The sequence below is a fragment of the Canis lupus genome, chromosome 1 (genome assembly GCF_003254725.2).
Source record: "Canis lupus dingo isolate Sandy chromosome 1, ASM325472v2, whole genome shotgun sequence".
Lineage (NCBI taxonomy): Eukaryota > Metazoa > Chordata > Mammalia > Carnivora > Canidae > Canis > Canis lupus.
This window is the reverse complement of record NC_064243.1, coordinates 102,728,524-102,752,931: the sequence shown is the minus strand read 5'-3', so window position 1 is coordinate 102,752,931 and position 24,408 is coordinate 102,728,524. Positions and strand designations below refer to the sequence as shown.

The 24,408-nt window shown below is 50.7% G+C and overlaps 1 protein-coding gene across 6 annotated transcripts; it reads right to left on the bottom strand.

The window, feature by feature from the left end:
* Nucleotides 1-300: 300 nt before the first annotated feature.
* RDH13 (retinol dehydrogenase 13) lies at nt 301-13,711 on the bottom strand. Of its 6 annotated transcripts, none has more exons than XM_049106535.1 (7): nt 13,434-13,711; nt 11,115-11,259; nt 9,251-9,406; nt 6,702-6,804; nt 5,629-5,841; nt 4,710-4,811; nt 301-729 (listed from the first exon to the last, which is right to left on the bottom strand). In XM_049106535.1, the coding sequence occupies exons 1-7, from the start codon at nt 13,496-13,498 to the stop codon at nt 479-481; spliced, it is 1,035 nt and encodes a 344-aa protein (XP_048962492.1). In that variant the 5' UTR covers nt 13,499-13,711; the 3' UTR covers nt 301-478. The 6 variants fall into 6 exon arrangements, with proteins under 6 accessions (XP_048962492.1, XP_025279724.3, XP_025279726.3 ...); XM_025423939.3 differs by having other exon boundaries at nt 6,702-6,806; nt 11,141-11,259; nt 13,434-13,704; XM_025423940.3 differs by lacking the exon at nt 301-729 and adding an exon at nt 1,102-3,038 and having other exon boundaries at nt 6,702-6,806; nt 11,141-11,259; nt 13,434-13,697.
* Nucleotides 13,712-24,408: the final 10,697 nt, after the last annotated feature.

Below are 24,408 nucleotides of genomic sequence, written 5' to 3'. Positions count from 1 at the left end.
CTGACGTAGAGGTGAGAGGTGATCTTGGATCACCAGACAGGCCAAATGGCATTACCAGGGTCCTTAAAAGAGGGGAAGAGGGAGAAAGATGGCAGTGTGAGGACTTGGTCCAAGGTGGCTGGCCCTGCAGACAGAGGAAGGGCCAGGAGGTTAGGGATGTGGCGCCCCCAGGAGCTGGTCGAGACAAGAAGCATTCTCCCCATTGAGAATCCAGAAGCAACACAGCCCTGGCTGACACTTGACATTCGCCCTAGGACCCATTCTAGGCTTCTGATGTCCAGAACGTGAAGAGAGTAAGTGTGCATTGTTGAAGCCACCCAGTTTATGGCCATCTATTACAGCAGCCCCGCAAAGCTTGAACACACAGAAGCCCACAGACGTATTTGGAACAAAAGTTACTGTTCTTGGTGTAAGCCCCACCAAGATGCAAAATCAAGAAGGTCTGGTTGGTCTTGCTTGAATCACATCCATGTGCCCACTACCCAGATATGCAGACACGGGACCCTGATTGAGAGACCCACCCAAACTGTGGACGACAGGTGAGCAGAGAGCCCATGCAGGAGCTCCCGGCTGGGTGAGCAGGTGGAGGAGCAGGGAGCCACGTGCCCAGGGGCAGCAAGGCTCTGTGCCCTGTGTGCCTCTGCCAGCCCAAGGCTGTCATTACTGATGTCACCGATGATGGGACGTCTCCTGACGACATAAGGCATCTTGAAGGACCCAGCATCACTCCTGTGGTATTACCAAAAACACATAGCCTAAATTAATCATGAAGTCACAGGCAAACCCAAATTGAAGCACTTTCTATAAAACACCTGGCCAGGACTCTTCAGAAGTATCCAACTCATGAAAGAGAAAGACCATTCAATTTAAAGCAGGTTATGGAGACATGCTAACTAACGCAAAGTGTGATTCCAGGTTGGATACTGGCTCAGAAAATAATTTTGTGGGGTTTGGTGGGGGGTGGGGGTTGCTATAAAAGACATTGCCATTGATAAAATTTCAATGTCTATAGATTGATATCAGACATTAGCACCATTATTATTTTCTTGATTTTGATCATTGTATTTTTGTTATGTAGTAAATACCATGACCTCCAGACAATCTTTTTCTTTTTTTTTTAGATTTTATTTATTTATTCATGAGAGATACACAGAGAGAGGCAAAGACATAGGCAGAGGGAGAAGCAGGCTCCTCACAGGGAGCCTGATGTGGGACTCGATCTCAGGGTCCTGGCAGACATTCAACCACTGAGCCACCCAGGTGTCCCTCCAGATGAATCCTATACATATTTAGAGAACCAGAGGTTTCGAGGTTACTCTCAGACTACTGTACTATCAGTAGAAGTATTTCTCAAACTAGTTTTTCCCTGATCCCACAGTAAGAAATGCACACATTGTATAAGGATATGCACATGCATGTGATCTATGTATGTGTGCTGTGCATGTATGTGTATCCCTGTGGTGGACAGGCTCCAGGGGTTCTCACCTCCTGGCTGCCCCAGCTCTCGGGCCCCCCAGAGGGTGGCTCACAGCACTATTGCAACAAGGCAGTACATGCTAGCAGTACAGATGCCCGGCAGTAACCTAATCCCAGAATCAGACATTCCGTCAGCTTCACTCTGTTCTTTTCACTGGAAGTGAGTGGTTGGGTCCTGCCCACAGTTGGAGGTCAGAAGGCATGGAGAGGGGGAGGTGGGATCGTTGGGCTCCAGGCTGGAAGGTGCCCACCCGAGTCTGTTCATCCCAAACATATCCTTTGGCTGTTGTGGTCTGATGTGGTAGCAAAAAGAAAAGTGTATTTATAAAGCTTTGAGCCGTCTTCAACTCCCCTTCCTCGGCACTTTTGGCATTTGGGGAAGGGCCATTTTGGGGAAGGGCCATTTGCTGCTGAACTGCATACCCTAGGACATGGAACAGTATCCCTGGCGTCCACAAGTATCTCAAATGGTACGGGTTTTTTAATGTTAAAGTATTTGTATCTTGATTACTGAGCTTTTTGGCAGGCCCTCCCCCCCCCCCACCCCGCCCCAGGTCTGTGCAGGAGCTGAGTGCCAGCCCCGTTTCTGTCACCCAAGCCGCACAGCTGTCCCGAGGACTGGCATCTGTGCGGGCCTGTCCTCAGGGGTGTTCCGGCAGCTCGGCCAGGGTATGGCACATGTAAGTGAACATTCAGCAGCAAGGAACGCACAGCTGCCACTGATCCAGCCAGGCGACAACTCATTCATCACCATGCTGTCCTGTGAGGTAGTCAGGTTATTCTGCACATTCACAGTGGGAGAAACCGAGGCTCAGAGAGGCGACTGAGGGTGTGCACGGTCCCACAGGTAACCATGAACCTGACTGGGTCTGGCAGACAACTTTCCCAATGGCCACACAGGTCTGCACCGTGGCCACCAGTGGCCCTCCTGACACGGCCACACCGGAGCGGCCTCCTCCCTCAGCGATTCCCAGTTCCACGCTCAAGGCAGGTGTCTGACGGCCAGATGCGCACCTGCCACTGCCTGAGAAGAAAAGGGCAGCTACTGATCCCTACCAGCGTGACGTGGGCATGGCAACCAGCGTTCTTTGGGCAATACTGCCTCCTAGAGGACCCTCTGGGCATGACAGCAGTAGTCTTGAGGCTCGCACAAACTACACTGCCACCTAGAGGGTGACGTGGGCATCTCGGTCAGCGTTCCGTGGGCAACACTGCCACCCAGAGGACGCTGCAGACAGAGCAGCCAGCTTGGGTTGGCCTTGCGGCTCCATCCTGGTACTCCGCCTCCCACGTGGTTTTCACACCTGCTCCCTGAGATTATTTAGGGAGGGGCTGCCCCCTCACTGAGGAAACACCTGACATCTCCAAGCCCACCAAGCGGGCACTTTCAGCCCAAAGCCTCTGGGCTACCTCTTCATCCTCAGCTTCCGGGGCTGGAGCCTTCTCTTTGAGTCCATCAAAGTACTTTCCAGAAACACCCTCCAATTCCTCTGCCACGGCCAGGTACGTGCTGGGCTGGGCTGCCAGCTGGGGGCTCTTGACCAACAGCCAGAAGATGGGCCCTGCAATCAGCCCACAGAGCATTCAGTCCACACACGTTCAGGGAGGAGGACATGAACGCCCTACTCTCCCCCCAACACCCCCACCCCCACCCCAGGGTTGCCTGGGGCCCAGAGGCCAGAGGTGACACTGCAGTCCCACACAGCCCACCTCCAGGCCTGTGCCTCTGAGGTTCCCTCCACCAGGAGCTCCTTTCCCTGGCACTGCCCAGCCAAATCCCTCCAGACATAGAGACCAGCCCAAATGGGGCCTCTTCCAGCAAGCCTCCCCAGCTTTTCCCCAGGCAAATGGAGGCTCAGTCATCTCTGAGTCCTTACCCTATCCCACCTTGCTTTAAAATAGCTTTTATTTATTAAATGTCTCTGGGGCCAGGCTCAGCTTAAAATCCTTGCTATCTGGCAACCACCCAGTAAATGATTTTCAGGATTACAAATACTAGTTCTAAAGTTCTAATTAATGTTGGTAAATTGAACACCAATAAAAAATAAATTTATATAAAAAAATAAAATAAAAAATAAAGCTCTAATTATTTATTCAGTTTAAAGCTGGTCAGGTGGGGCAGCCTGAGTGGCTCAGCGCTCAGCGGTTTAGTGCCACCTTCGGTCCAAGGTGTGATCCTGGAGACCCGGGATCGAGTCCGTCAGGCTTCCTGCATGGAGCCTGCTTCTCTCTCTGCCTGTCTCTCATGAATGAATAATTTTTTTTATATTAAAAAAAAAAAAAAAAAAAGCTGGTCAGGCCCTGGGCTGGCCATTTTAAGGCCCATCTCATCCTCCCAGTAAGTGTGAGGAGGGCACTAGGATGGCCCTCCTGTGTTGTTAAGGCAACTAAGGACCTAAGTGGTGAGGCTGCTTCCCCAGGTGGCACAGTTTGTTTGGGGTGAAGGTGGAGTCGCCCCAAGCACAACCAGGAAGCAGCTCCATAATCCCCTCCTCTGGGACTCAATTTCTTATCAAACAGCATCTAGCCTATTTCCTGGGGCTATTCTGAGGCCACTAGGCTGAATACACATGTAGACTCATGCTTGGCATCCCAGGAGATACAGGGGAGGGGGCAGAGCAAAGCCGCTCATGTAGTCTCTGAGTGTGATATTAGTTTTGTATCAATTTGACTGAGCCAAGGGGAGCCAAAAAGCTGGCAAAGCCTTCCTCTGGGGCGTGTCCATGAGGATGTGACCAGAAGAGATCAGTGTTGGAATCAGTAGACCGAGGAAAGAGATCTGCTCTCACCAATATGGGAAGCCACCATGCTCTTAGCTGAGGGTGAGACCAGAAAAAAAGGCGGAGGAATAGCGAATTACCCCTCTTTCTGCTCAAGCTGAAACATCCATCTCCTGCCCTCGGATATCAGTGCTCCTGGCCTTCGGGCTGGGACCTACACCATCACTCCCCTGGTTTGCAAGCCTTTGGGTTTCGACTGGGATACCAGTTTGGCCTGGGACAGCACCACCATCTTCTCAGGCCTCCAGCATGCAAATGGCAGATCATGGGACTTCTCAGCCTCCATAAATGCATGAGCCAATCCCTCATGACAAATCCCTCCAAGCATCTATATACAGCCTATTTGTTCTGTTTCTCTATAGAACCCTGACTAATATACTGAAGAGAGTCCTAGGCCCTGAGCTGAGAGGGCAGGGGCTCCGCTAAGGGACCCCAGGCCAGGAGGGTTCTTACCGAGTGTGAAACTGGAGAAGGCAGAGCTGTGCATGCCTGTGTGTCTGCCCAGCTCTGTCCTGGCCACACCAGGGTGCAGTGCATTGACAGTCACGCCTGTGCCTAGGGAGAGAAGAGGAGGGATGAGGGAGTGGGCAAACGTCAGGTTCACACCCCACCTGGAAAGCTGACGTTGCCCATTCTCAGCTCTAGGGCTACCCAGTACTGTGCCATGTCCTACCTTTGAACCCACAGCACCCTCTTGCTCTGAAACTTCCACATTGAGGGGTTTCATCTTGCATTGCAGCTCTGTTGCATGACTGCCCAGAGCAGAGCCTCCCAAACCTGAGCGTATGTAAAAATCACCCGGAGCACTTGAGACACCCAAACCGCTAGGTTCCACCCACCCCCAGGGAATCTGAAGCAGTGGGTCGGGGTGGGGTCTGAGATGTTGCAGTGGTGACAAGCTCCCAGCCCAGCTGACATTGCGGGTCCACGGATGCTCTCTGAGGAGCAGGGCAAAGGGTACCTTTCAACTCCAGCTCTGTGCACACTGAGGTCAGATCATTCTTGATCCTGCTGAGCAGCTAGCTGCCAGTAGCAACACCCACCCCACCTCCACTCCCTGAAGCGAGGACCACAACTATCTTCAGATACTGCCAAATGTCCCCGGGGCATCCACATCACCCATGGTTGAGAATCACTAGCCTAGAGCACCAATGACTTAGATGCCTGTGTGGGATGAGCAGGGAAGGATGCCACGACTGATGAGTGATGTCTGCTTCAGGCACCACCGAACATGGTGGTATGTGTTTCACACATCCACCTGCTCTGTTCTGGGACTGATGCTTGACCTTCCATCGGTCCAGGGTCATAGCAGGACTGTCCCAGGCTCAGAGCTAGAGGAAGAGGAAGGCCAGCGAGGCTCACACACACATACCCTGCAGCCGCCGGCTCAGCTCCTTGGTAAAGAGGATGACGGCCAGCTTACTCTGGCAATAAGCCGCTTTGGTGTCATACTTCCTCTTCTCCCAGTTCAAGTCATCAAAGTCTATGTGTCCTGCAACGTGGGCCAAGGATGAGAGGTTGATGATCCGTGAAGGGGCTGAGGCTTTCAGTTTGTCCAGCAGCAAGTTTGTCAAGAGAAAGTGACCTGGGTGAAGGACAACAAAAAAAGAAAATTGTCACTGAATTCTTACCTGGTGCAGAGGATCGTACTGAGAACATTACCTTCTTTGACCCTCCCGATAACCCACGGCTCTCAACAGGGGCCAGTTCTTTCCCCCAGGGGACATCTGGCAATGTCTAGAGTTTTGTTCATCATAACTGCAGAGAGAGGAGGCGGTGTTCCTGGCATCCAGGGAGGCAGCTAGGGATGCTGCTAAACATCCTACAGCACTCAGAATAGCCCCGCAGCAAAGAGTGACCCAGCCCCAGAGGTAAGGCCCTCTTAGAACCCTGTGAGGTCAGCTAGGGGACGGTCTGCCTCCCTTTCTCCTTCAACAGAATGTTTGGCTGTGTACAGGACTGCCCAGTGAAAGACTATGTTTCCCAGACTCCCTTGCAGCTCCATCAGGTCATGTGCATTATGACCTTCCAGGACCTCAGCACGTGGCCGTATCTGGAGAGAGGTCTTTATAGTGAAAATGAAGTCATGAGGGTGGGCCCTGATCCAGTGATTGGTGCCCACCTGATATCTGTCCCCACCCCACCCCACACCCTTACTAACAGAATTCCAGTTACATGTAGGGTGACAACAGGTATACAGAGTAATTGACAGGCAGACAGACTACAGGACAGACGAAGGGTCAAGAGACCAAGAGATGGACGGAGGAGCCAAAGAACTAATGGAGCATCCAGCAATGAGGAGGCAATTCCCTGAACTGCCAGGTGGCCCCACACCTAGCTGCCCTGGAGAGTGGAGGAGGACCCCAGTGTGCCTGGCCCACTGGGGACCCTGCCTACATCCCAGGCCCATACAGACACCACATAGCCCTCAGCCTGTGGCCTCACCCAAGTGGTTAACACCAAACTGCATCTCAAAGCCGTCCTTGGTGGTCCAGTGGGGGCACCGCATCACGGCCGCGTTGTTGACCAGGATATGAACTTGCTCCTCCTCTAGGAGACAGGGGTGAGGGCAGGTATGTCAGTCGCATGCCTGCCTGGAGCACCAGCGCAATTGGTGTAAAACAACCCCTGCACTGAGCTGAACTGTCCTAAAACATTCAGGCCCACCCAGAGCCTGGGAATGCAACCTGTTTTTGGAAACAGTCCTTGCAAAAAGTAAAGAAGTTAAGATAAGGTCACAGCGTAGGCCCTAATGCAGCAGGACAGGGACTGAGGACCATGGGGAAACAGAGGCCATGATGTATCGATGAGCCAAGGATCACTGAGGACCAACAGCCACTGCCAGAAGCTGAAAGAAGCAGAAAGGATCTCCTGGTCCCTTCCTGAGACTGTGATCTCAGACTTCTGGCCTCCAAAACTGAACAAAACAGATCCCTATCTAAAGCCAGCACCGCCCCCCATCCCAGACCCTGGCCGCTTCACAGGCAAAGCAACCGTCCCTCTCCGAGCTTCCCTTTCCTTGTCAGTAAAATGGGATGAAAAACAGCACCTTCCTCCCCATATCAGTTAACCAGGGCTGCCATAACAAACTATCACATGACAGGCCACTTGAACCTGTTGTGTCCCAGTTATGGAGGCAGGAAGTGCAGGGTTAAGTATCTCAGGGCTGTTTCTTCCCAAGGATCAAGGAGTGAGGGAAGAATCTGTGCCAGGCTCTCTCCTGGGCTCACAGGTGACTGGCCACTATCTTCCGGCCTCTTCCTTCGCATCTGCCTGCGTCCTGATTTCCCCATCCTCTGAGGACACCAGTCATTGGATGAGGGCCCACCCCGATGACCTCATTTCCACTTCATCACCTCCGTACAGACCCTCTCTTCCAATCAGGTCTCGCGTTGAGTCCTGGGGGTTAGGACTCCAACACATCTTCTGAGGGAACACAGTGGAACCTGTGACACTCTCACAGTGGTTTTTGGGAACAGCGGGGATAACACACTAGTTATCTAGCACCTAGTAAACAGAGCCTCTGGCTTTATTTGAAGGTGGAGGGAGTCACACAGCCATCAGGAAACCAAGCTCTAGAATTGTCAAGACGACAGTTCAAACCCCCAGCTCTATCCTGAGCAGCGCAGGACCCTGGTCAAGTCACACAGCTTCTCTGTGACTCAGTTTCCCCCTCTGGATAAAAGATAACACTAGAACTTGCTGGTAGAGTAGGAGAGAAAAAGCACCACAGCACCACACATGCAATAGGCTCTGGTTGTATAAAAAAGCCAAGAAAGGGGCGCCTGAGTGACTCAGTCGGTTAAGCCTCTGACTCTTGGTTTCGACTCAGGTCATGATCTCAGGATCATGAGATGGAGTCCCACACTGGGCTGTGCTGGGCATGGAGCCTACTTAAGGTTCTTGTGCGCTCGCGCTCGCGCTCGCTCTCTCTCTCTCTCTCCCCCCTCCTCCACCCCCCCCCCCCCGCCTCCCCTTCCACTTCTGCTCACTCGCTCTAAATAAATAAATAAATAAGCAAGCAAGCCAAGGGGAGGTATATAGGTACATACACCTGCTTGCTTTATAAATGCACAAACCGTGTCCAAAAGGACACACAAGGACACTGGACACATCTAAGGAAAGCATCTGGTAGCTAGCGGCAGGGAGGTGTTTGGCTGAATCACCATTTGTCCTTTCTGAATGTTTAATCCTGTAAATGTTATTCCTGTTCGAAAACATAAAGACGTGAGCCAGTTCTGAAAACATCTGGTGGGACATGAAATGAAAGTGAGTCACCTGTGTGACGAAGTGCAGAAAAAGGCCTGCCTAATCCCTGGATCAGCAAAAAGAAACACCCAACAAGGTCAGTGGGAGTTCCAGGTACTCTGTGCTATCCCACATCGTATCCCTCACCAGGCTGTGGGTGCAGAGCCTGACTCTGACTCCTCTCTGTGTCCCGGGAATCACCCATCACCCATGAGAGCCAGGACACTTCGGAACTGCTGGCTAAGTCAGCACTGCCGCCGCCTTCACCCAGCTAACTCACCCTCCAGCTGCCTGCACATCTGGCCTCACCTGGGCCTCTGCATCCTGTAGGAGCTAATGCCGAAGGAGTGCGTCTTCCTACAGTGCAGGGATCCCACAGAGCAAACTTCTCCTATAAAGGACCAGACTAGATTTTTTGGCTTTGCAGGTCATACAGCCTGTCCCTCTGAACTCTGCTGTCGCCGGTGTGCCAATAACTTTATTTACAGATGCTGATATTTGAATTCCATACAGTATTCACATATCCAGAAATACTCTTTTAATTTCTTTCAACCATTTATGTAAATGGTTGAAACGTAATATATGTTCACATGAGAAGGTCAGAAAATATAAGAATGTATAATCGTCACCTGTAGAAATCTGCACCCGTCCACAAACATGGGCCATGGTCTACCAGCACCACACTCTAGGACTTGTGTCCGCCCAGGACCTACCTCGCCCCACAAGGCCAGCATCCTCCCGCCTACCTTCAATGATCTTCGCTGCAAACTCTCGGATGGACTTGAGAGAGGCCAAGTCCAGGTGCCAGGCACTGACACGGTGATTAAGGGTTTCCCCACGAATCTCCTTTGCCGCTGCCTCACACTTCTCCATATCTCGACAGGCCAGAATGATGTTGCCTCCTGGAAGCCCGGGATAGGAAAAAACTAATTTTTCAATCCTCGCCCAGTACAGAGAACAAACACAAATGAAAACACAGGTCTGCTCAAGAGTGTGTACACACGAGCCCCCAGCTGCGCTGTTCACGGCAGCCGAAATATGGAAACCACCCCTGTGTCCATCAGCTGCTGAGCAGAAATGAACAAGGTGTTACATCCAGAGCCTGGAATGCTACTCGGCCACGGAATAGAACAAAACACTGACACATGGTATAACATAGGTGGACCTCATAAATGTGCTCATAAAATGTGCCAGTCACAAAAAGATATGTGGTGCAGGATTTCGTGTTTATGAAATACCTGGAACAGGCCGATCCACAGGAGGTCCCTGGGAGGGGTGGGAACCAGGGTGACCTCTCAGAGGACCAAGCTGTCCTTTTGATGAAAACATTTTCATCAAAAACGATTGGCAACGTTCATACAACTCTAGTAATACATTAAATGCCACTAGAGTGTGCACTTTACGTGGGCGAATTATGTGATGTGTGCATTAAATTCTAATATGGGAATCCCTGGGTGGCGCAGTGGTTTGGCGCCTGCCTTTGGCCCAGGGCGTGATCCTGGAGACCCGGGATCGAATCCCACATCAGGCTCCCATTGCATGGAGCCTGCTTCTGCCTCTGCCTGTGTCTCTGCCTCTCTCTCTCTCTCTCTCTCTGTGTGACTATCATAAATAAATAAAAATTTTAAAAAATAGATAAATAAAAATAATAAATTCTAATATGGCCATAAAAGAAAAACTTTAAAAAAAAAATTAGAGAAGTGAGAAGAACCAGGGTTTGGAGGAGGACAGGCAGCCACAACACTGACCACATGGACCCATGTGGCTTGCCTGCCTACCACTGGGCCCAGCTGCCTCCTACACACCCCACTGCCCCTCACACGGTCCACGAGGGAACTCATCTGACCCCAGATCTGTTCATCCTCAGTTGCTACCCGGCCCCCAGGACAGCGGAGCACGTGCCCCTTCCTTGGGGAAAGCCCACAGGGTGGTGGGGATTGTCGATCATCACAGCCCCCACCGCTCTGACCTGAGGGGTGGACGGGCAGCTCTGGCTCAGCCCATCAGGACCAATTCCTTAGGCCACCCCAAACTGTCAAGCCCAAAGAACATTTCCCACCTCCCCCAGCTCCTGCACCTGCCCTGCCACGGCCATCCCGCCCCAGCTGGTGGCAGCTCTAGTCTCCTTGCTGCTCAAACCGAAATCCTTGACTTCTTGTCTGGTGCCTGATCCAACAGGTAATCCACTGATTCCAACTTTGAAGGAGATCTTAGTGTGCCTAGAAGGGCACCCTTCCTCCTCTTCCATGGACTTCCTCCATAACCCCACTCCCACTGTGAGAAAAACACTGAATGAACCCAAATTAAAGGGCCTTCAACAAAACACCTGAGTAGTAAGCCTGGAAGAGACTGAAACCTGATTCTGTTCCACAATCTCTAACCCCAGCCCCAGCCCCGCCATCAGGAGGGCCAACACAGAGAGAAAAATCAACACCAACAACCGCTGAGTGTCCGCAGCCCCCTCTGAGACCCAGAGTCTCCCCTGCCTCTTTCAGGGACACCAGCCTTTCTGGCGCAGGCTGGCATAAATCTGGCTCCTGCCCTGTGCAGCCCAAACTGGGGCAACCTTAATATCCCCCAGGAAACCAAACCTTCCATCCCAAACCTCACACGCCAAGCCTCAGCAGAAAAAGCACCTCTTCTGGCCAGCTCCAAGGCCGTCTGCTTCCCAATGCCTGTATTGGCGCCAGTCACAATGACGGTCTTCCCAGGAATGGTGGCCTTGCTGGGACAGGCCCCGCCCGCAATGTAGTCTCTGAAGATAAGAAACAATCATCAGTTCTGTCTGCACCCCCACCACACATGCCCCTGTTAATGATCTTGAGCAAATGACCCCACTGAGCTTGTGTTCCCCCAAAGGACAGATGAGAAGGACATCTCATAACTCCGTGGGGGCCAGTGTGATGGTACAGGCAAAGGCTCAGCACAGCCCTGTGCGAGGAGGTGCCACAACATGACAATCATTACTTTGTAAAGACCCACTGTATTGGTCTCCATGGCTGCTGTAACAAATTACCACAAGCTGGGTGGGTAAAAACCATGTGCGGGTAATCAATAGCTCTGCAGGCAGGAGTCCAAAACAAGTCTCACTAGGATAAGGCTAGGGTCTCAGCAGGACCATGCTCCTCCTGGAGGCTCTAGGGGAGAGGCCGGTCCGTGACCTTTCCAGCTCCTAGAGGCCCCTCCTCCTCCATCTCCAGAGTCAGCAGGGCCTTCAGGTCACTGACTCTAAAGACCAAGGTGATCATGCTGGGTTCCCATCTGGACAACCCAGGATCACCTCCCCATCTCAGGGTCCTTAACTGAATGGCACCTGCAAAATCCCCTGTAACAGGTAAGGGAAGACCTTCACAGTTTCTAGCACTAGGACATGCACATCTTTGCGGGGGGGGGGGGGGGGGGGGGTCTTACCCTTTACCCACATTCCCCAGAGGCCAAATACTGGAAACAAGCGAATGTCACCAGTAGGGGACTGACCAAGTAGGCAATGCCACTTCCATATGACAGAAGGGCCCTGTGCAACATAGAGACCGCCAGCCTTCCAGAGCCAATTTTTTTACTTTAAATTATTTAAAAATAAATAGCCATACTTTTCCTCCAGGACATTCAGCTACCTTTCATTCTGCCTATCCCATGCTGTCACTTTCTTATTGTTACTATTTTCAGCTTTGTCAGCCCTGAAAGTCAACAGTATGAATAACGATAAACCAAACCTGATGAATTTTATTATAAGGGAAAATTATTTCCATCTGCAAAAGAATTATCTCCATTTTCTAGAACTTTCAAAAACACCTAGTTACTATTACAGAGCTGGAGTGTAATGAATTATAAATAACAAGATATGGGCCAACCCCGTGAAAAAGACTTTATCAGATCAGGAGCAACAAGTTCGCAATGAAGCCTCATCACAGGGAAGGCAAAGGTAATTATTCAGAGATGACAGTCTATGCTTCATGCCCAAAAAAAAAAAAAAAAAAAAAAAAAAGAGGGACACCTGGGTGGCTCAGTGGTTCAGCATCTGCCTTTGGCTTAGGTTGTGATCCCAGTGTCCTGGGATCTAGTCCCACATCGGGCTCCCTAGAAGGAGCCTGCTTCTCCCTCTGCCTGTGTCTCTCATGAATAAATAAATAAAATCTTTAAAAAGAAAAAAAAAGAGTACTTCAATATTCCAATTACTTTCAGGCCTCCCAGCCTATCTCTTGTATTGTGTAACCATAATAAAATTACATATGTAATAAAATTACATATTTTTCTTTTACTGCTGTAAGAACACTTAACACGAGCTCCACCCTCTTAAGTTTTTAAGTGCACAGTACAATACAATATTGTTAACTGTGGGCCTCATACAGCAGCTTGGAGCGCTCAGTGGCCACAGGCGATGGCTATCATAATGGACAGCACAAATGTGAAACACTTCCATCAGCGCAGAAGGTCCTGCGGTCCTGCCGCAGAAGGTCCACCAATCAGTGCTGCTATAGAATATTGGGGAGCTGGGTTTTCTGTGGGGTTTTTGCGGGGGGAATTAGCCTAGGAAAGACACGAATTATGCATATATCCCATGCAATACAATCCTTTCTTCAGAGTTGGGCTATTCGGTTTGCATCTCTGCGGATAACGAGAGCTTGGGTGGGTTGCGTTTTCCCTGCACCGGGGCCACGTGTGACGCATGGGGCCTGCCCATTACAAGTCTGCAGGACGTACTCGGTCACACTGACAAGCGCGGAAGTCTGGACCAGCAGACTTGCAAGGGCCCGGGCCCGCCCCTGCCCTCGGGGTGACCTTGGGCCGTGACCTGCCCTCTCGGCCCTTCCTAGGTGTGCCCCCCACGCTGCCTGGACCAGCCCTAGGCTGGCGACCACCGGGGCGGCCTCTCTCCCGCCCTCCGCCCACCTGCCGGGGGCCAGCCCGCCCGCCGGCGCGCGCACTCACCGGAGCAGCACGGCGCCACCCACCGCCGTGCCGAGCACAGACAGCGGTAGGAGGTAGCGGTTCATGCCGGGCAGGAGCGGGGGTCCGACGCCGAGCCCACCGGAGACCTGCCGCCTGGTCGCTCCGAGGAGCTCACGGCCGGCTTCCCACGTGGGGAAGGACCAGCTCTGCTCCGGGCGGAGGCTTCCGAGAGGGGCGGGGCGTGGACTGCCGGGAGCGGGGGCCCACGAGGGCGGGCCTCGGCGCCGCGGCGGCCGGGCCTGGGATTTCCGCGGCCGTGGGCGGGGCCGCGCGCTGGAGGCGGGGCAGGGGCCGAGCCTGCGCACTGTTCCAATGACGTCACGTTCACGCCGCTCCCGGCGTTCGGCAGGTGCGCCTGGGTTAGAGACCTGCTCCGCCGCCACCGCGCTGCGGCTGGCAGGCTGCGCTCCTCTGCGCGTTTCAGATTTATCAGCCTGTTCCCACCTGACGTGCGTGCTCACCAGTAGTACCTTCCTCATGGACTACAGGAGAACTTGAGAATTTCGACACTCGGAAGCCAGGACCTAGTGGCCTCGGGATTCCCAAACTCCTGGGGGCCTGAAGGAGGAAATCAGGGCGTTAGACTCCTGGGTCTGAGGGAGGAGGGCCTGGGGGCCTGGACTCCTGGATAAGATATTATAAATTCATAGAATGAGTCGTTATTTAATTTTTAAGAAATGAAATGCTGGCAGTTTTGACAACCTGGATGAGTAGCTAAAGCATCATTCTGAGTGAAAGAAGCCAGACACAGAAGTACAAGAAGGACAAGTATGACTCCAGTTATATGACATTCTAGGAAAGCAAGCCCAGTAGTGAAAGAATGAAGATCGGTAGTTGTCAGGGCAGAGAGGGTGGAGGAAGTGATTGCCAGAGAGGTAACTTCTTGGGTTTTGAAATCGTCTCTGTGGTAATCCTACTGGCAGTTACATGCATGACTACATATATTTGTAACGTGCTATTAGCATGTTCTCTTAAAAATTGTGAATTTTGGGATCCCTGGGTGGCGCAGCGGTTTAGCGCCTGCCTTTGGCCCAGCGCGATCCTGGAGACCCGAGATCGAATCCCACGTCGGGCGCCCGGTGCATGAAGCCTGCTTCTCCCTCTGCCTATGTCTCTGCCTCTCTCTCTCTCTCTCTCTCTCTCTCTCTCTCTCTCTCTGTGACTATCATAAATAAATAAGAATTTTAAAAAAATAGTGAATTTTGTTGCATGTAAATTATCCTACAATAAAGTTGACTCAAAAGAACTGAAATTTTTTTATAGTTTTGTTTTGGAAATCATTCGACCACAACTAACTGTTGATTTATGATTCGATCAGGTTTGTCTGCAATCAACAGACATATTTGAGAATTCTTATGAGGTAAGAAATATCTGCCTGATAAATTATTTCCAAATGCCCCAAGAGGTTTTTGAATATTGGATTAGACAACAAATTTGATGTGATGTTTTGTAGACATAGAATGAAATGTGCTCACTTTGGGTCTGCAGCTTTTGCAGTTTGGGGCTAAATTTTTTCTCTTGGACAGATGTTGCCTGTTTCCATAGTGCTGTGAAAACTATGAGTTCTGTGTGCCCTCCCAGACACAGGGCACCCAAAGTGAACACAACAGCCGTGGGTCCAGGGTCTGAGATTGGAGACTCAGCCTAGGAGTGAGGAGAAGGGTCCCAGAGCAAGGGATATGTAAATAGGGTTTTGAAGGATGAGTAGGAGTTCTTCAAGTGGAACAAGTGGAGAGGGACAACTAGACAAGTGTGACAGCATATTTAAAGGCTAGGAGTCATGGGGCAAGTTGCTTGAGGAGTGACACAAGTTTGGGATGGTAGGAGGTTGGGTTGCATGGGAAGGTGGCTAGCAAGAGATATGGCTAAAGGAAAATTTTATTTTTTTAAAGATTTTATTTATTCATTCATGAGAGACACAGAGAGAGACAGAGACACAGGCAGAGGGAGAAGCAGGCTCCAGGCAGGGAGCCCAAAGTGGGACTTGATCCTGGGACAGCGGGATCACGACCTGAGCTGAAGGCAGATGCTCAACCACTGAGCCACCCAGGCATCCCTAAAAGGAAATTTTAAAAAGAAAAAACAGGAGTGCATGGGTGGCTCCATCGTTTAATCATATGCCTTTGGCTCAGGTGATGATCCTGGAGTCCTGAGATGGAGCCCTGTGTTGGGGGGGGGGGTCCCTGCCCAGCGGGGAGCCTGCTTTTCCCTCTCCCTCTGTCCCTCCCCCTGCTCATTCTCTATCTATCTCTCTCTCTAATAAAATCTTTAAAAAACAACAACAAATCTCTAATAAGGAGAGCATAGGCAAATGGTATAATGGACAATTTGCAAAGAAGTAGACAACACACACATGAAACTATTTGGCCTACTAGGAATCAAAGAAATGCTCATTAGGATAATTACCTGGTGATATTTTTCACCTATGAGATTGGCAAGGTCACAACAATGCTAACATCCAGTGTTGGCAAGGATGTGGTAACATAGGTACTCGTACCTCCTGGTGGAAGTAACAATTAGTACAACCCTCCTAAAAGGCCGTTCAGCAATTCATGGCAAAACCATTTGTGCATATTTCCAACCCACCATTCCCACCATTGTAAGAATTTATGCTAAGAGAGTAATTAGTCATTCGGAAAGAAAGATACTTAGGAAAATGTTCCTCAAAATACCAGAAGCAGGTACACCTGGGTGGCTCAGCTGTTGAGCGTCTGCCTTCAACTCAGGGCATGATCCCAGGATCTGGGGATCGAGTCCTGCATTGGGCTCCCTGTGAGAAGCCTGCTTTTCCCTCTGCCTATGTCTCTGCCTCTCTTTCTGTGACTCTCATGAGTCACAGAAATTCTGTGGCACAGAATTTCAGTTTTGCAAGATGAAAAGAGCTCTGGACATGGATGGTGGTGTTAGTTGCACAACAGTGTGAATGTGCTTAATGCCACTGAACTGTACACTTTAAAATGATTAAGAGAGTAAATTTTATGTCTTGTGCATTTTACCATAATTAAAAATAAAGAAGGATGGGACGCCTGGGTGGCTCAGCGGTTGGGCGTCTGCCTTTGGCTCGGGGCATGATCCCGGAGCCCCAAGATCAAGCCCCGGGATTGAGTCCCGCATCGGGCTCCCTGCATGGAGCCTGCTTCTCCCTCTGCCTGTGTCTCTGCCTCTGTGTGTGTCTCTCATGAATAAATAAATAAATAATATATAAAAATATAAATAAATAAATAATAAAAATAAAGAAGGAGGAGGTCTGAAGAGGAGAGAAAACATGGGCACTGTATATTCAGATTCTGGTCCTCACAGCTTTGAATAAAGCATTTCCTCTCAGCCTTTGTTTTCTAATATCATCTACCTCAAGGGTAGGGTTTTCTTTTTTTTTTTTTTTTTTTTTTTTTAAGGGTAGGGTTTTCTGCAAAGGACAGGATAGTAAATAATTTCGTCCTCGTGGGCCATATGGTCCCTACTGCAACTATTCTGCCATTATAGCAGGAAAGCCACCATAGACAAGATGCACACAAATGAGCATTAGCTGTGTTCTAATAAAACTTTATTTACAAAAAATAAGCAATGGGCCATAGTTTGCCAGCTCACTGTAAAGTCTGGAAGGTTGACATACAGTCATTCACAAGAAGGACCTAACACAGTAAGTACCAGAACATTGCTGGCTGCTAAAGTAGTTATTATACAGGAAATAATGTATGCAAATTCCTTTCTCTGAGGACCTCCCACCTGGTTCCCAGACACACCCAAGGTGTTAAGAAACTCTCTTTGGACTCCAGGTAGGCTATGCTCCTCTTTATCACTGTTGATGTTCCTGAATTCTTGATAACCATCGGGTGCTGTCCCAGGTGCTGAGAGACTTCTCCCGCAAAGCCCTCTGCTTTCCCTATCAGGGGCTTACAGCCCAAAATCATTCTCTGTCTCAATCTCCATCTATCTGACTGCTGTTCTTAGGAAATACATTTAAAGTTCTTTTTTTATATTATTTATTCATGAGAGACAGAGAGGCAGAGGGAGAAGCAGATTCCATGCAGAGAGCCCGACGTGGGACTTGATCCTGGGTCTCCAGGATCACACCCTGGGCTGAAGGTGGCGCTAAACTGCTGAGCCACCGGGCTGCCCTAAAGTACTTAGGAGTATAGGGATATCAGGTCTGCAAGTGACTCTTAAATAGTTCAGAAAAAAAAAAAAAAAAAAAAACACCTGTGTGTGAGAGACAAAGAGAAATAGAGAGAAAGGATAATATGGTGTTTATATTCACTGTTAACCTCTGGGGATTCTAGGTGTAATTTAGAGAGTTCTCTGTATCCTTTTGCAGCTTTTCTTTAAGTCTGAAATTATTCCAACATTTGATCAATACATGTATGAACCTCCAAACCACCATGAGGTCATGCAGTGTATGATTGCATTTGTATGAAATGTCCAGATGGGCCAGTCCACAAGTTCAGAGAGAGAGGAATGGGGAGTAGCTGCTAATAAGTATGGGGCTTTATTTTGGGGTGATAAAATGTTTTGGAACTAGTTGGAGGTGAATAGTGGCACAGTACTGAGAATGCACTAAATGTATTGTCACTTTAAGACAGTTAATTATATGTCAATTTTTTAAAAATATATTGACCAAAATACTTCTATAGCCCTCTCTGTCTCTCTAATCCTGACAGTTACCCTGGGAACCCACAATCTGCTCTCATGATCTCTCTGACTTCATGTTCCACCCCTCTGCCCTCAACCCCTGTGCTCCAAATGTGCTAGCCTTGCTGTGTGTACACTAGACAAGCTCCCCTCTCAGGACCTTTACACTGGCTGTTGCCCCTGCCTAGAAATCCTTCCCCAGGTGTCCCCACAGCTCACTCCCTCCAGGTCTTCCCTCAATATCACTCCAACCACACTATGAATTTTCATGAGAACCCCCAAAACACCCACTGGACCCTCCCTGGACCCCTTCTCTGCCTTATTTTCCTCCATGGCACTGTCACCATCAAACATTCTGAACAGTTTACTTTTTACGATTTCTCTTTATTGAGAGAGAGAGAGTGAGGAGAGAGAGCACACTCACAAGCAGGGGCAGAGGAAGAGGGAGAAGCAATGCCCACTGAGCAGGCATCCTGACTCAGAGTTTGATCCCAGAACCCTGGGATCATGACCTGAGCTGAAGGCAGATGCTTAGCCTAATGAGCCACCCAGGCTTCCCTAAACAGTTTACTTTTTTAAATTTTGTTTTCCACCAGAATATAAACTCCACAAGGGCATGCTTGGGGCTGTTGCATTCCCTGGTCCCTAGAACAGTGCCTGCTGTGGAGTAGACACTTAATAACCATTGGATGGATGAATGAATGGCCGTCTCCAATAAGCGATGGTCCCTGGACCCCAGGACTGGGGGAACAGTTGTGTGCAGAGCTACCCCTTGTTCCTCAGATGTCGCTCCATCATTTATCTCCTGGTTCATTGCTCTATTTATTTTTCATGGAGGCTGAGCTGTGAGCCCATTCTAAGCACCTTTCGTGTCTTTCCACACCTGTCTCCCCACTGGCCCTATGGGAGGTGCTAGGACTTAGGTTTGTTTTAGAGGAAGAGACCCAAATAAACTGAGTCACCTGGTCTGACCCAAGACCTAAACTCCAGTCTCTGAGTCCCTTCCACTCGCTGCCCCCCCCCTCCGGGCCCCCAGGCCCAGCCCCCTCCCACCAGCCCTAGGGCCAGTCTCCCCCAGTTTCAGGAAATTGACCCACCCTCCATCTCTCCCAGAGAACAAACAGCCTCGCTCTCAACCTCCCTACCCACCCCCTTCTGCCCCTCCCCCGCCAGGCACCTGGCGGGTTCTCAGACCCACCCTCCTTGGGTCACAGTGCCTGCTCTGGGGCAGGCAGGCCCATCCCCAGATCTGCACGGAAACACCTCACCCACCCTTCCTCTGGGCTTCCCCACAGCCCATTCAGGGCAGCCTTGAGTTTGTGACACCTCCCCAGCCAGACTCAGGCTCAGGATGACCCCATCCACCCACGCTGGAGTTTGGCCACCCTCTTGTTTGCTATTGCCATAGTTGTCACCGTGACAGTCCTGGTAGCCAGTCTCCAGCCTGACATGCTCTGGCCAGACACAACCCTACAGGCCTCACCTGCCAGCCTCCCCAAGGTATTCCTTCTGCCCAGAACCCTCTCTGCATTCCTGACTCATTCTTGAAATTCAGGTCAAAGCTCAGATGCCACCTCCTCACTGAGGCCAGCCCTGACTACCTCTCTGAAGTGACTATACCTGCTTGCCCTCAGTAGCCCCATCTCTTCACCTTGGTTTTATGTCCTCCATGGCACCACAAGTCTTCCTCATGGATGTGCTTACCAGTTTACCTTCTGTCTCCCACCACACCCGCCAGGGCAACAATAACACAAGGGCAGGGCTTTTGTCTGTCCAGTGCTCAGAACGTGCTTGGAACAAAGTCGGCATGTATTTGCTACTATGTGACTTTGGGACTTTGCAAATGCTACTATTAATGCTTAGACTGTCATCCCTTGCTGCATTGTCCTTGGGAAACTCCTATTTATCCTTCAGAACCCTCTCCAGTTATCACTCAACTGGATATCCAATTAGATTTCCCCAACTGGGGGAATCTGGGTGGCTCAGTGGTTGAGCGTCTGCCTTTGGCTCAGGTTGTGATCCCAAGGTCTTAGGATCAAGTCCTGCATCGGGCTCCCCACGGGGAGCCTGCTTCTCCCTCTGCCTATGTCTCTGCTTCTCTGTGTCTCTCATGAATAAATAATTTTTTTTAATCTTAAAAAAAGGACTTCCCCAATTTTTTTTAAGATTTTACTTATTCGGGATCCCTGGGTGGCGCAGCGGTTTGGCGCCTGCCTTTGGCCCAGGGCGCGATCCTGGAGACCCGGGATCGAATCCCACGTCGGGCTCCCGGTGCATGGAGCCTGCTTCTCCCTCTGCCTGTGTCTCTGCCTCTCTCTCTCTCTCTCTCTCTGTGACTATCATAAATAAATAAAAATTTAAAAAAAATTTAAAAAAAAAAAAAAAAGATTTTACTTATTCATGAGAGACACACAGAGAGAGAGAGAGTCAGAGACATAGGCAGAGAGAGAAGCAGGCTCCATGCAGGGAGCCCGATGTGGGACCTGATCCCAGGACTCTAGGATCTGAGCCGAAGGCAGACACTTGACTGCTGAGCCACTCAGGCATCCCAACTTCCCCAATTAGACTCTCTTCTTGAGGGCAAAGAGTGGGACACACATGGGGTCTCAGGAACCATTACTTGAATGACTAAGTTAATTAACACAGATGTAAATAAGTATATCTTCCTGAGACCCAGCTCCCACCTTATTTATATCTGCCCCCCAAACTGCCATATCTCCTATTTCCTGTGCCTGTGACTGTCCACCCCCTAAGCCCCATCCTAGGAATTCATCAGCAAACCCTACAACTGGGGAGTCGGGCTGAGCTGTGTGTTTGGCAAGGAGGAGAAGGAAAGAGGTGGGGTGCTTTTAGAGATGATATATGGGGAATCTGAGCTGATCAGGCTCCAGTGGGGAATTGTGTGTGCTGCTGGGGCTCCTCCAACCCAGAGAATAAACAATCCAATCGCCAATGACAAAGCTATCCGAGTTTTGGGACAGAAGCAGACTCAGACCCACAGAGTCCTAAAGCTCACTTAATGAAAGGCACTGACTATGTTGGCAGACAAGGGGTTGAAAAGGATTCTCAGGTGGCTGGTTGCCCTGGTGAGTCTCCAAGACCAGGGTTCACTGCCTCCACCCGGGATGTACTGAGTCACGCTGTACAGGGGTGGGAGCCTCCACTGGTATTTGGGAGCCACTTGCTATGGTTTGAAGAAAGGGAGGGCCTCCTTTGTGGCCAGAGAAGGAGGAAGGAGGCCGTGGGCCTAGAACTAGGGCGGAGGCTCTGGTTTCGATCTCACCTTCTCACCTGCTGCTTCAGACCTCAGAGCACCTGAAGGCAGGGACTAGGGCACCTGTCCCTGGGCCCTGCCCTCCTCCCTCAGACTCTGCAGATCCTGGTCCACCAGCACCTCCTCCCTCAGACCCTGGAGTCCTGGCCCCCAGCACCTCCTCCCTCAGACCTGGGAGTCCAGGTCCCTGACTCCTATGGAACGCCTATATGAGGACATTTGCACATGAAGAAGGGGCCTGGTCTTTGTCAGATCTGCATTTGTGTCACCTGGCCCAGGTCCACTGTGACCTTGGGCTAGTGGCCTCCCCACTCTGAGCCTCTGTCTTCTGTGCCCGTGGACACCAATCCCAGCACTGCCTGCCTCACAGAGAGTAAGGGGTCTGCTCCTCTCTGCAGACCCCAACCCAGGCAGGACCAAGCTCAGAAGGTACTTGTGGCACGGATGGGATAAGGACCCAGCGTGGCAGAAGTTGGACCCTCATGCCTCTCCCTACAGCTCCCTGGAGAACCACCTGGGATGTGCCCAGCAGTACATGGCCTGGCCAGCTGCCCCTCCCCTCCGAGGCTCAGGCAGTTATGTGGCCTGGAACACTCCTCCCTCTCCTTCAGGCCACCTCGGGCTGCCAAACTTGCTGGTCTGGTTCAGCTCCAGCTGCCCCTCCTCCTCCAGGAAGCCTGCCCTGACCTCAGCAGCCCCCCCTGGGCTTCTGCAGCACCCTTTGCATCCCCCATCACACCACACTATGTACGGAAGGAAAGCCCACCATCTCCACTGCTGTTGCTAACACTCAACCTAGCATCTCCTCATTGCCAGGAACTGTGCAGAGAGCTCTCCATAACGTCATTTAATCCTCCCAATGTTGTGATCCCATTTTACAGCTGGGGACTGGGGCACAGAAAGGTTCAGTGATTTGCCTAGGGTCACACTGCTAGAAAGGGGCACAGTCAGGAGGTAGCAGTGTAGGGAAGCTCCAAAGGATGTGCGGTCAGTCGTATGGCCTGGGTTCATCCATCCCCACCATGTATCAGCCAAGTGATTGTAGGCAAATTCCTTAACATGTACTTCTCCCCTTCCTCGTGTGTAAAGGGGGATAATGGAATCCGTTTCATAGGATGCTGTGAGGATTAGATGTGTGCACAGACAAGCAGCGTGTACTCAGAAGAAGGCAGAAGCACACCCACAGTAGGTATTGAGTAATGAGTATTATCAACACTGTTTAATGGAAGTCAGAACCTGAACCCACACCCACCTGGGCTCTCTGCCATCACACCACACCATATGATCGTCTCTCTTTCCCTCTACTCTTTCATCCCTGTCAGCCCAGGACAAAGGTGTGCTTTCTCTGGTTTCCAGCCTCCTTCGGCATAGACTATGGGGTTAACGTGTGGTGAACAAAACAATGGAGCATAATACATATGAATGCACCAAGGGCAAATATCATTCCAGCACTTACTGTAATGTGCAGCAGAGTGCAGGGCTGAACGCACAGATGTCTTTGTCTTTCGTGAAACTTACATTCTAGCAGGGGAGACATAAAATAATCAAAATGAACAGGTAATACAGTATGTTTAAAGGTGGTAAACGTTCTGAAGGATAATTAAGGAGCAGGGAGAGACTATGAGGAGCGGGAGGATAAGAGGAGGTGTGATTTTAAATAGAGCGGTCAGCCAGGCCTCTCAGAGAAGGAATCCAAGCAAAGGCCGGAAGGAGGTGAGGGAACAGTCCAGGAGGATGTCTGAGGGAATAAGCATTCCAGGCAGAGGGAATAGCAAGTGCAAAGACCCTGAGGCAGGATGGGCTTTGAGGAGCAGCAAGTAGGGGGTGCACTGAAATGGGGTGATGGAGGCAGAGAGGAGGTTAGAGTAGTGTCCCTTAAGGCCTTGCAGAGAAATGGGAAGCCCCTGAAGAAACGGAAGCAGGGAGCTGACCCAGGTTTGTTCGGCCTCCCTGCACTGAGAGGGAAGGAAGGGAGCAGGGGCCAGCTAGGAGGCTCTACAGGTTCAGGTATGAGCAGATGAGGCCAGGAAGCAGATGGAGATCATCGATAAAGCGAAAGGCTGAAAGGGGCATGTCCACCCCTCCTCTGGCTCTCTCAGGTCAAGGCCGAGCTTGGGGTCTGTGGGCTGTGCTCATCCACTCCCTCCCTGCAACCGTAACCTCAGGCAAATCTCTTCACCCCCATGGGGCTCAGTTTCTTCATCTGTCAAACAGAGACCCCCAACACTCACCTGGCTGGGTTTCGGGAAGAAATGGCATGTATAATGTGGTCAGCAAGGACCAGGGCACAGGGGAAGTTCTCGAAAGAAGATGCCAAGCCTGAGGAGCTCGTTAACATGTGAGAAGTGCTTGGAGCTGTGTGGGGCTCCATCATCAGAGGGGTTTACTGGGGGGAATTTCCAGAGGAAGAGGCAAGGGCAGGGGTAGAGGCAGGAACAACGGATGGGAGGTGTGCACAGGGAGGGACAGACCCTGGCCCCGGAGACAGAAAGGCAGGCCTGGGGGATCAAATCCTACCCTTTCCACATTGACCACTGCCTCTTAAACGGCAAACAGGTACAAGTCAAACCTCTGACCAGAGGTTTAAGTCCTTGGAAGAGGCATAAGTCCACTTGGAAGAGGGTATTTGATATAAACATCGGGGTGCAGGTGTCCCAGCGTTTCATTGCTTCTGTATCTTTGGGGTAAATCCCCAACAGTGCAATTGCTGGGTCGTAGGGCAGGTCTATTTTTAACTCTTTGAGAAAGGGAGACAGAACATGAAGACTCCTAACTCTGGGAAACGAACTAGGGGTGGTGGAAGGGGAGGGGGGGGTGGGGGTGAATGGGTGACGGGCACTGAGGGGGGCACTTGATGGGATGAGCACTGGGTGTTATTCTGTATGTTGGCAAATTGAACACTAATAAAAAATAAATTTATTATTAAAAAAAAAGAAATCAGAGTTGGGCAGCCCGGGTGGCTCAGCAGTTAAAAAAAAAAAAAAAAAAGGAAGAGGGTATCTGAGGCAGAGCTGTCGGCGCTGAGAACAAGTGTGACATCAGATTACTTGT

Bases quoted from the DNA above. Each gene is read 5' to 3' on its own strand.
- RDH13 (XM_049106535.1), bottom strand. From the start codon at position 13,498: ATGAACCGCTACCTCCTACCGCTGTCTGTGCTCGGCACGGCGGTGGGT. The intron at 11,260-13,433 runs GTGAGTGCGCGC...TCTTATCTTCAG, and splicing joins GGTGGCGCCGTGCTGCTCCG to AGACTACATTGCGGGCGGGG. The intron at 9,407-11,114 runs GTGAGGTTTGGG...CCGGGCTTCCAG, and splicing joins TTTCTGCTGAGGCTTGGCGT to GAGGCAACATCATTCTGGCC.